Here is a 12,356-nt window from a genome sequence, read left to right as displayed (position 1 = left end):
AAATTGATTCCTTAATCCTGTTAATTAATCCTTTTGATTTTAATTCTTCATAGAAGTGATCTACTAGCATTCCTTTATAGCAACAATTGAATAGAATTTATTAACATCTTTTTTTCCTTATCTAGCACAGGTATGTTTACTTACTAAAACCAGAGCGAGAATCTTTTTCTTTAGACATTGTTCCGTTTTATTGTGTTCTCTTTAGGTGGCATTTCCTCTATTGCCATCAGTTACCTCCTTCATGTCCTTTTTGTAAAACTATTAAGAGAATTAGAAAATTTGGGTTGGAAGGGTTTTTGTTTGCTCTTGTCTATAAAAACATGGCATGGTTTCAGATGTTGGGAATGCGTTCATTTGGTAATGTTAGGGACCCCTCATTTCTGCTTAATTAAGAAGAATGGAGAGGAAAAACTGGAAATATTAGGGTTGGGAGTTCTGGAATAGAAAGCACTCAGGATGGCACTTAGCCTACACAGACTCTAGACGGGCTGGACAAATGAATGTACTGCATTTGTATAGGCAGAACACATTAAGAGAAAGGGAGATGATGAAAGTAAACAACAAGCTGGTAGGTTAAGGTCCATATGCTGATGATTATGAACTAAAGCCTCTAAAGAAAACAGGCCTCCATGAGGATGCAGGAGCTTAGAAATACAATCTCTTACTATCTTTAACTTTGCTAATTGAGCCTTTGATATCATATAGCTTTATATTCTTGTGTCAGAACTTGCTAACAACCTCAGTAAACTTCATTCAGTTCAGTCCCATAAACAACAACAAAAAAATTGCTACTTATTTCTTGAAAACCATATAGAAGATCTGAGGGATACTTTACAGAGGGATAGGTCAGGCTTTGAAAAAAAGCCGTACCCTCAGGCACTGAGCTAATGGAAGAAAAACCAGGCATTCTCAGTGTTTGGCTCGTAGGGAAAATCTGCTTTCAGGACATCCTAGTTGTTGCAGTATTTTTCTGCAATGATCAAAAAGGGCAATTGGAGACAAGGATTAATTGTTACCAGGTTCTTTAATGCCAGTAAATATGATTGGTGTTAGAAATACATGCTGACGCTAACATTTATTTGTTGAATTTTTTTTTTTTTTGGAGATGGAGTCTCGCTCTGGTGCCCAGACTGGAGTGCAGTCTGATCTCTGCTCACTGTAACCTCCACCTCCCTGGCTGAAGTGATCCTCCCACCTTAGCCCCCCAAGTAGCTGGGACTACAAGTGCATGCCACCACAACTGGCTAATTTTTGTATTATTTGTAGAGATGGATTTTTACCATGTTGTTCAGTCTGGTCTCAAACTCCTGAGTTCAAGCAATCTGCCTGCCTAGACGGCCCAAAGAGCTGAGATTACAGGTGTGAGTCAGCACGCCCAGCCGGGGAAGTATTTTTTAAAGATTTTATTAGTAGTACTGGGTTTATTTGGAGCTATTTATTTTTTCTCTACATTTCCTTTTGAACCAGCCACAAATTTGTGAGCCAGTTGATCAGTGGTAGAGGTTCTCTTATTGTGGAATAGAGTTTTGATCCTGGTGAAGTATAGTGCTCTGTGTAGCTAGAATAAAAAATACCTGAATATCTGAGAAATGTAGAAGATTTTTTGAAAAAAAAAAAAAAGATTTTTTGTTATTTTTTTAATGTCCTTAAGATATAATTTTGCTTAAGCAAAATAGTAACAATGTATTATGTTGTTTCTAAGCAATTTAAAAATATTATATAACAACAGCCCAAAAATGAGTGGGAAAATGGAAATATATATGCGAGGCTCTTAAAATACGTATGCAATGGGCTAATATCACTTGAAGACTGACTGTGATAAATTAAAAGATGCATTGGAAAACAACAAAGGAGTACAGTTAGTAAGACAATAAAGCAGATAAAATGAAATTATAAGAAATAAAATATAAAGACATCAAGAAAAAAAAGAAAAAAGTGAACAACGTGTGATCCTTGAAACAAGGAGATAATGTTCTGTGGGCTGTTTTTTGTTGTTGTTGTTTGTTTAACTCACTCCCTACTCCCAGAGCTGAGTGGGAAAATGGCCTATATTCCTTTATATTCAAATAATTGGTAGGTACCCTTTTTAAAAGAACTCAATTCTGTACTGGAAGTCTTTTGCCAGTACTCAGGATATCTCTCACTTTCTACAATACTTGCCTGTTTTACAGCCCCCACGTTCACTCTGCACCTATCTCTATCCCTTCGTTAGTACTTTATGTGAAAAAAGGTTAGTGTTTTTACTTTGTCAAATCTGAGATATTGTATAATGAAGTAGAATGATCTTTGATTTTTTTCAGTGCTATCTCAACATACTTTATTTTTTTCCCCTTAATTCAGAGACATGAAAAATGCTGTAATTGGAAACAACAAGCAGAAAGCCAATCTCATTGTTTTAGGAGCTGTTCCAAGGTATGTTTGCTGTCTCACCCCTTTCTTGCCATTCATACTAATTTCTAATGTATTTCTTACTTTCAATAATAGAACCCATTTTTTCCTGTATTGTCTATTTAATTCTTAAAATAAATCCTATTTTTAAAAACAAGCATAAGTATTTACACCATCTCTAAGGAAAAAAATTATAAAGTAACAGAGAATGTAATAAGAAGTGAATGTGTTAATACTTTTTGGAAATTCAGGAAGACCTTTGACCTGATGATAAAAGGGTTTGTTAGGTACATACGCAATGTACAGCAGCCTGATACTTTCTTCTCTATTTCCTTAGAGCCTTGGCAGTTTTTTGTGTGAGTGGGTAATTTATTAAGAGTCTTTTTTTTTTTTTTTTTGAGACGGAGTCTCGCTCTGCCTCCCAGGCTGGAGTGCTGTGGCCGGATCTCAGCTCACTGCAAGCTCCGCCTCCCGGGTTCACGCCATTCTCCTGCCTCAGCCTCCCGAGTAGCTGGGACTACAGGCGCCCGCCACCTCGCCCGGCTAATTTTTTTGTATTTTTTAGTAGAGACGGGGTTGCACTGTGTTAGCCAGGATGGTCTCGATCTCCTGACCTCGTGATCCGCCCGTCTCGGCCTCCCAAAGTGCTGGGATTACAGGCTTGAGCCACCGCGCCCGGCCTATTAAGAGTCTTAAGAGCTTTTTGAAGTTAAAGGAAAAAAACCCTGCTTGATTTTTAATCCAGTTTCATTTTAACTTCTGATTTTACAATTTGCTGTTTTTTAAGTTAATGTAGGAAGTTTAGGAAGTTTAATTTCTTCTTTTGATGACCTAATAAGCTTCCTTTAGGCAGGCAATGACAGTTATATAACTTCCTCTTTACTTTTGCTCCTCAGAGCTAGTTTTCTGTGCAATTGCTGTTAGCTTTTCATTCAGAATTATTTATTATTTTGGGTTTTTTTTTCTCCTTATTTTCTGGTTTTGAAACAGAATTAATGGTTTAAATGTTTTAACTCACCAACCTCAAATGTATACTTTAGTAACTGTAAAGCTGTCAGCAGCCTTTCTTAGGAGATTTATGTTTGGTATATATAAATAGTACTTTATGGAGCATGAGGGTCCTATCTTAGAACATAAGGTAGATGGTTATAAGTGGAGAAAGGTTAGGGTTTGGGGAGTATTTGTCTGGCAAGCTGGGCTAGAGTGGAAATGAGAGGATCTCTTCATTTTCCAAATGAGAGAACTGGAGAAAGAAGAAACTTCCCTTGCTTAAGGAGCTGCACAAGGGCTCTGAATATTCCCTCTAGGCTCTATCTCTACAAACTCTGCACCACTGCTCTGGATTCAGAGCAGTATCGTTCCTAGTTTGAATTTAAGATCTGGCAGCACATGGCATTTGAGAGTCTTCACATTTTGGAGACCCAACAGGAAGTGGTAGACGACGTGGACTCTGATGATGCTGTTTCTACAGAGACCACTTGTGGACAACTTTCAGATTTACACTTTTTATAAACCCTGAGAATATCATAGTTCTTGTTTTCAAAACATCTTCTAGATTTTTTTCCAGATGTTTCTTTAATTAGCAGATGAGATAAACAAATGACCATTCGATTCATATAAACTCATCCAACCATATTTTTAGTATGTGGACTGCACAGCCTTTTTTGGTCATATTGAGTCTTGTTTACATTTTTTAGTCTCTTTGTTTATTAAGTTCCTTCTTTTTAGATTGTTGTACTTGCTTCAGCAAGAAACCTCAAGCACAGAGCTGAAAACTGAATGTGCAGTGGTGTTGGGAAGTCTTGCTATGGGTACTGAAAACAATGTCAAGTCTCTACTGGACTGCCATATTATCCCTGCCTTATTGCAAGGTACGTAGGGAAGCCGTTTTTGCTCAAGTAAGGCTGAGAATCAGTTTGCAGTGCTTTAAATACTGGTTGAAAAGATTAGTCCTAAATCTAGTTTCTGTTGATAGGACTACTGTCCCCAGACCTGAAGTTTATTGAAGCTTGCCTCCGATGCCTGCGTACCATCTTCACCAGTCCTGTCACTCCAGAGGAGCTACTGTATACAGTGAGTTTTAGATGTATTTGAGACATTAGTTACATTTTACTAACACCTACTCCTAATTTGCTTAGCATCTTCAGACTCATCCTGTGTTATGTAAAAAAGTCTCAGTTGGGCATGGTGGCTCACACCTGTAATCCCAGTGCTTTGGGAGGCTGAGGTGGGAGGATTGCTTGAGGCCAGGAGTTCAAGACAAACCAAACCAGAATGACATAACAAGACTCCATCTCTCTTTTTTTTTTTTTTTTTTTTTTGAGTTGGAGTCTTGCTCTGTTGCCCAGACTAGAGTGCAGTGGCACGATCTCGGCTCACTGCAACCTCCACTCCCCCCCAGGTTTAAGCAGTTCTCTGCTTCAGCCTCCAGAGTAGCTGGGATTACAGGTGTGTGCCACCATGTCCGGCTAATTTTTTGTATTTTTAGTAGAGATGGGGTTTCACCATCTTGGCCAGGCTGGTCTTGAACTCCTAACCTCATGATCCACCCGCCTCGGCCTCCCAAAGTGCTGGGATTACAGATGTGATCCACCATGCCTGGCAACAAGAGTCCATCTCTACAAGAAAAAAATAAAAATGAATTAGCCTGGTGCAGTGGTGCATGCCTATAGTCCTAGCTACTCATGAGACGGCAGTGGAAGGATTGCGTGAGTCTAGGAGTTTGAGGTTATAGTAAGCTATTATGGTGCCCCTGCACCTCAGCCTAGGTGACAGAGTGAAATCCTGTCACTAAAAATAAAAAATGGTAAAAGTCTCAGCTGGGTATGGTGGCTCACGCCTGTAATCCTAGCATTTTAGGAGTTCAAGGTGGATATATCACCTGAGGCCAGGAGTTCGAGACCAGCCTGGCCAACATGGTGAAACTCCCATTTCTATTAAAACTGCAAAAATTAACCAGGCATGGTGGCATATGCCTGCAACGCCAGCTATTGGGGAGGCTGAGCCATGAAAATCACTTGAACCCAGGAGGAGATGTTGCAGTGATCTGAGATCACACCACCCTGCTTCGGCCTGGGTGACAAGGCAGACTCTGTCTCTAAATAAGTACGTGAATAAAGTTCTTGCTTATTTCCAAATATCAGATGCTCTCAGCTTTGCAAGAAAGTGAAAGACAGTCTCAGACTTTGAGGAATTTACAAGCTATTTTAAAAGACCCATTTTATCTCTCTATATGTAGAACTTAAGAGAAGTTTATTTTACGCTAGATGAATGGTAGGGAGTTCAGCTGACTTTTAGCTGAAATCCAGCAGAGTAGGCTTTGCAGAGAAGCTGGAATTTAATCTGGGTTTTGAATAATGGATAAGACTTAGAGAAGTGGAGAGGAAGGCATGAGACACTGTGCTTGGCCCAAATTCTTTTCTTCTGGCTTTTTTTTTTTTGGAGACAGAGTCTCTCTCACCCAGGGTGAAGTGCAGTGGAGGAATCTTGGCCCTGCAACCTCTGCCTCCTGAGTTCAAGTGATTCTCCTGCCTCAGCCTCCGAAAGTACTGGGATTACAGGCGTGTGAGCCACTGCGCCCGGCCTCTTCTAGCTATTTTTCAATATACGATAGATTATTGTAAATTACAGTCACTTTACATGGGGCTTTCTTACTGATAATTAGGCCAATATTTTTAAACACTCTTATTCACAGTTCACAGCAAGAAGCATATTTTCCCCTGCCTCACTATACATGTCAATTTGTATATGTGTGTGTGTATGTGTGCATGTATGTATGTGTATGTGAAAGAATCCTAAGACAAGTTTCATGACATATTTCCACAGATGCAATGCCCTTTGGTTTCTATGCTATCATTTTTCATTCTTTAAAAAAATGGTGGTTGTGATTATCTGAGCTAACACAGCGAATCATATTGTCAGATTATACACACAGAAGTCAGAGATCTTATCCAGAATCAGGCTTTATAAATGTTTCAAGACTATAAGTAATCAAGAGGAAGAGGCAAAGCAAGCATGGAGAGGAGACATGTCACATGGCTGCCTAGTCTGTCCTTCGTACATCAGACACATACTCTTCTGGCCCTTAACGATACATAAGGTGGTCAGTAGGTGAGATTTATGGGTCACCTCACACAGTAGGGAGCACCTACATTATGAAGCATATATATATATTTTTTTCTTTAAATTTAATTTAATTTTATTTATTTTTGAGATGGAGTCTTGCACTGTTGCCCAGGCTGGAGTGCAGTGGCTCGATCTCGACTCACTACAACCTCCACCTCCCAGGTTTAAGCAATTCTCCTGCCTTAGCCTCCCAGGTAGGTGGGATTACAGATGTGCACCACCATGCCCGGCTAATTTTTTTTTGTATTTTTAGTAGAGACGGGGTTTCACCATGTTGGCCAGGCTGGTCTCGAACTCCTGACCTCCGCCCGCCTAAGCCTCCCAAAGTGTTGGGATTACAGGCATGAGCCACTGCTCCTGGCCTAACGTCTTTATTTTATACCTCATGGTTTTATGTGACATTCTTCAGGGAGTCATGCCTCATAAATCTATAGAGTGTTTACCACAATCATTCTCATACTTGAGATTGCACTAGAATTATGTGGAGGGCTTGTTAAACAGGGATTGCTAGACTCCACCTCCAGTTTCTGATCCAGTGAGTCTTGGATGTGGCCTGAGAATTTGCATTTCTGACAAATTTCCAAGTAACTTAGATGCTGCTGGTCTCAGAGTTCTTTCTTTGAGAACTGCTGGTTTACTGTAAACATCCTGCTCAAAGGATCCCATAGAGGACTTAGTAAATATCAATTTATTTTCCTGTAGTTCATATTGTAATGTTTGCAAAGAGAGTAAGCCAGTCACCTGTCTTTTTTACCCTGGAAGTTTCTCACCTACTCTCAATCCCATAATAAGAGGAGAAGTTGATCCTGGCCGACTATTTAAACTCCTTCCATCTTACTCTAAATTGACTCATGACCTACTAATGGATCCTGATGCACAATTTGGAAATTCTGGTCTATGCCAGCTGTTTTGCATGAGAAAATTGAGACCCAGGCAGGTTAAATTTAGAGTATCTAAATTATGAAACATCTCAATTTTGTGCCTCGGATATTTTATGTCTCAGAGACAGTGGAGAATTTGTGAAGAGTTGGATTGGGGAATAACTAGCAATAGTGTTTCCGTGTAATTAATTGACTTCCATGAGTTGGAGTGTGTAGAGGCCAGCTGTTTGAGCAACTCAGGCAGTAGAATAGAGATGGGGTAGGTAGTCCAGTAAAAAAACAGCAGGATTTCTAGTTTGAAATTGTGTTTATCAGATGGGTGTTTTTGGGCAAATTTTGTATGTAATAATTGTTATTTGCCTTATTTAATAATCTGTAAACTGTGGACACAATTGACAGAAAGGGGGAAGCTGTGAAGAAATGAGATGAGGGCTATTGTGACTAAGGGAAAGTGAAGAATGTGAGAACATTAGAGAAAAGGAAGGAGGTGGACATAGCTTTAGGAGCCCAATAGAGGCTTTTTAATCTACCTCTATTTGCCTTTTCTATCTTAGCTACTACCTACTTCACTGTCCTCTGCCAGTGCAACCCCAGTTCGCCTTCCCCCACTTGACATTTTCCTTTTCTTTCTGTGCACTTAGTATCTGACTTTCTTTGAAGTTTTCTAAGTTTTCCATTTTGTTTTTAAACTTCTTGTGTAAACACAAAGGGTTATACTAACAAATGGGGGAGATATTCTACTTGTAGGGAATCAGCAGCCTTCTCTTTTCCTACTTGGCTTTTATGTATCTTGGGCATTCTTTTTTTTCCCAAGGAAAATCCCAAATCTTGTTCCTCCCAACAAGGGTGTTCTTTTAAGTTTTTTTCTTTGCCCTCTGTTGTCTCTGGTGAGGATCCTCAAAGTATGGTCTGTGGACCAGTGGCGTCAGCCTCATTTGGAAGCTGACTCTTAGGATCCTACCCCAAACCTACAGTATCAGAGTCTGTACATTAAGGACATCTCCTGGGAATTTGCGTGCACATTCCTTCTTGAGAAGCATAGCTCTTGTGATGTCATTGACTAGGAAGCTTGAGCTAAGTCTCCTTTTTTATCTGTGGTTCCAACCAAATACCTTTCAACTTTTAATTCCTTCTGCATTCTTTTGTTGTTTGTTTTTGTTTTTGCTTTTTTGAGACAGAGTCTTGCTCTGTCACCCAGGCTGGAGTGCAGTGGCGTAATCTCGCTGCAACCCCCGCCTCTCCGGTTCAAGTGATTCTTGTGTCTCAGCCTCTCAAGTAGCTGGGATTACAGGCATGCGCCATGACGGCTGGCTAATTTTTGTATTTTTAGTAGAGACAGGGTTTCGCTATGTTGGTCAGGCTGGTCCCAAACTCCTGACCTCAGGTGATCTGCCTGCCTCGGCCTCCTAAAGTGCTGGGATTACAGGCATGAGCCACTGCTCCTGGCCTGCACTCTAAATAAAAGGAAATTCTTGGAGAGACTTGCAGCAGAGTGAGTTATTTTCTCTTTTTCTGTGCTACTACATAGGTTGTTAAGTGTCAGCAATAGGCAGAGAGTGGGCTGTACCTGAGAAGCTGCCAATCATGTAAATTGTCTCGTCTTGTACAGATTGAAAATAGCTAACTACAGTCTTTATGAGAGATTGTTAGTAGTTACTGGTGCTTAACATTTCGGAGATCAAAATTTTCAAATTTCGTTTTTATACAAAAATTCTTCCTCATAAACTATTTACTAGTGCATAATGTACTAGTTACCTCACATTTTGGTTTCAGAACTGATTTCTGTTACGTCTTATTGAAATAATTTTATAATGAGGATGTAGGCAATTTTTGAGAGAGTTATTGAGAATTTCCTGTTCCCGTATTTTGCTATCAAGGATGAATATTGAAGCCTCTTTCTTTGTCGTTGACCTAGACAATTTTCATGGCCCTTTTGTTTTGCACTGTGCCTTAAGGAGACTTGATTTACTGTCATTAAGATAAGAGGTTTGACTACCTTCTCGTGGAAATATTTTATGTTTTATCAAACGTACTCATGGTGCCTGAGTTTCTTGTTGCTGTGTTCTCCTTCCCTAGGATGCCACAGTGATACCGCACCTCATGGCACTGCTTAGCAGGTCCCGCTATACCCAGGAGTACATCTGTCAGATCTTCTCACACTGCTGTAAAGTAAGAACCAGAATAAATATTATCTATAATGTAAAATCTTGTGTACTGTCCCAGAGGTAATCTATACATATATAAGTAGACCTGTGTGTGTGTGTATATATATATATGTATATTTAAACACAAATGACAGCATATCATACATACCTACTGTTCACTTGACATATCTCTAAGGCTCTCCCCATTCTTTTTTTTTTTTTAACAGTGCATAGTATTTTAGTGCATAGATTTATTTATCCAGTCCTCTATTGTTGGGCATTTAGTTTGTTTCCAGTCTTGTGCTATTATAAAACAATACTGCAAAAAATACCTTGTATATAAGGCATTTTATAAGAAATAAAATTTTGGGGTCAAAGAATATATGTATTTGTAATTTTACCACTTTTTTTAAATAGAGATTATACTACTTTATACTACCAGCAATGTGTGATCATGACTGTTTCCCCTCACCCTTGTTCCCTATTACTGGCAACTGGTTTAAGTGATCTCATATAAGGAGAAATGAGAGATTCTTCTCATTGTTGAGTAAAGTTTCTCTTTCTTTTCCCTTCAGCCTATGAAGTGCCCTTTAGTTTGCTTTATAGATTATATGTTGAATGTATCATTTTTGATAACCATGGGTGATTACTTGAGATCTTTCTTAATTTCTACACATTTTCTAACTTCTAACCAAATAATTATCTTCTGATGATACCATATCATTTATAATACATCCTATCATTTATAATACAAGTTGCAAGTAAGGAGCTTTGGGTACTATAGGAAAGAAGGGATAAGAGAACGGCTGGAAGACACAGGTCTAGGCTGTTTTAGAACAGCCTTCCGAATAAATGAAAACTAAATCACCTGGTTCTAGGAAAAGTTTCTACGTTGTAATTTAGACATCTAAACCCTCTTCCAAACAAACCCTAGCTGATTAGCACAATCTATTCGGTACTATTTAAGATATTTGTGAAGAAGTTTTGAAGTTTCTCTTCTTGGATTACTTTGACAAAGTGTGGGCTAACTCATAGGAGCAGAGAGATGGAACAATGCCTTAATCTTTTGAGGTGGGCAAAGAAAGGCTTTAAGAAAATGACAGTTTTTTTTGCAACTCACTTGCTTAAAAGGAGCTCGAACCATCAAGGCCTAAAATTTTCCAACAACAAAATGACGTCTTATAGCCAGCCTGGCAAGTTGAGAAAGATGCTCCAGAACTGTATGCCTCATTAAAAATTTTTCAGGGGCTGGGTGCAGTGGCTCACACATGTGATCTCAGCACTTTGAGAGGCCAAGACAGGTGGCTCTCTTGAGCCCAGGAGTTTAAGACCAGTCTGGGCAACATGGCGAAACCCCGTCTCTACAAAAAATATAAAAGAATTAGCCAGGCATGGTGGCGTGTGCCTGTAGTCCCAGCTACCCAAGAGACTGAGGTGCATCAATTGAGCCTAGGTGGCTGAGCCTGCAGTGAACCAGTCATTGCACCACTGCACTTCAGCCTGAGTCACAGAACAAGACCCTGTCTCAAAAAAAAAAAAAAAAAAATCTATTCCTGAGTGTTCAACAGAGCCCAGCATCTACCAGTCATAACCACAGTAATCCCAAAAGGCTACCGAAAATTGGACCTGGAGGAATAACTACATGTTAAATTATTTTAAGCTATGAGAAGTTTGAATAATCCCATTCCTGAAGTTACCTAAATAGCTTTCAGGATTACTCATCAGAAACTTCAGCACTTTAGGGATTGCTCATCTGAAACTTCTCAATGCTGTTTTAGCTGAAATTATAGAGTACCATTAAATCACTATTTTTTTGCTGGAGAGAAACTTAAACTGAGGATAATGATTTAACAGCCAGCCTCATACCGCTGACAGAAGGGAAGATGTTATCAGAGAAAGTCACCTTTACTCACCTTTTAATTGGATAAATTAGCATTTGCCCCTGTAATTAAGTAACCACATTTAAATATTCTGAGACATAGCTAGACTTCAAGGAACACTATAGCATTTATAAATCCAGTGACAATAGTAAAAGCCTAAAATAAAATATTAACAACTTTACCAATATACTGACAACATGTATCTTTGAGAACAACTGATCCAATGGTCCATGTATTGTCGTTAAACATAAAACCCTTTTATTTTCATGTTGTTCTTTTTTTGCATATAGGCTAAAAATAAGATAATAGAATTTTAAGATTCGTTTGTAGGGACTCACATTAAGCTAAGATTAAATGACAAAACTTAAAATTACTAATTTGCTTTGGCTGGTATCAGTATTAAATAAATATACATACTTTGGGGAAGGGAAAAGGGGAGAGATCACTAAAGCATTTATGTTGTAATCTAATCATAATTGTATTTTTGAAAAATTCTCTCTGATTTGTTGAGCAAAAAACACCCAACAGAAATAGTATTTGTTGAAATTCTAACTTCTGAACGATTGCTATTTCTTAAGTATTTACTCAGATTTCTGAGACCTGTTTTTTGGAGTTTAAGACCATGAGAACTAGGCCAGGTGTGATGGCTCGTGCCCATAATCTCAGCACTTTGGGAGGCCTAAGTGAGAGGATCCCTTGAGCTCAGAAGTTCAAGACCAGCCTGGGCAATGTAGTGAGACCCTGTCTCTGGGGGGAAAAAAAAAAACACCATGAGGACTTAGGTACTTCCTACCCAGTGGATGCTGCCCCTCACTAACCACCAGGTTCCTGCAGGTTGATTTGGAGAAAGATGAACGAGAGACTGGTAAGTCTCAAATGACAGAGCCTCCTCGCTAGTTGGTTCAGCCACTAATTCCTTCCTTGCAATTGTTTTTTTT

The 12,356-nt window shown here is 39.1% G+C and overlaps 1 protein-coding gene across 5 annotated transcripts in view; it reads left to right on the top strand.

Annotated features, from left to right (window-relative positions):
- ARMC8 (armadillo repeat containing 8) overlaps positions 1 to 12,356 on the top strand; it is a 114,714-nt gene that overhangs the window by 32,853 nt on the left and 69,505 nt on the right. For all 5 annotated transcript variants that reach the window (XM_017895838.1, XM_017895839.1, XM_017895841.1 and 2 more), the window contains 4 exons: positions 2,341 to 2,412; positions 4,117 to 4,259; positions 4,364 to 4,461; positions 9,471 to 9,563. In XM_017895838.1, the coding sequence (XP_017751327.1) occupies positions 2,341 to 2,412; positions 4,117 to 4,259; positions 4,364 to 4,461; positions 9,471 to 9,563 (406 nt within the window). The remainder of the gene's footprint in view (positions 1 to 2,340; positions 2,413 to 4,116; positions 4,260 to 4,363; positions 4,462 to 9,470; positions 9,564 to 12,356) is intronic.

This window comes from Rhinopithecus bieti, unplaced genomic scaffold (genome assembly GCF_001698545.2).
Source record: "Rhinopithecus bieti isolate Rb0 unplaced genomic scaffold, ASM169854v2 scaffold_26603, whole genome shotgun sequence".
Classification (NCBI taxonomy): Eukaryota; Metazoa; Chordata; class Mammalia; order Primates; family Cercopithecidae; genus Rhinopithecus; species Rhinopithecus bieti.
The sequence above is the reverse complement of the archived record's forward strand: the minus strand, read 5'-3'. Positions and strand labels throughout refer to the sequence as shown.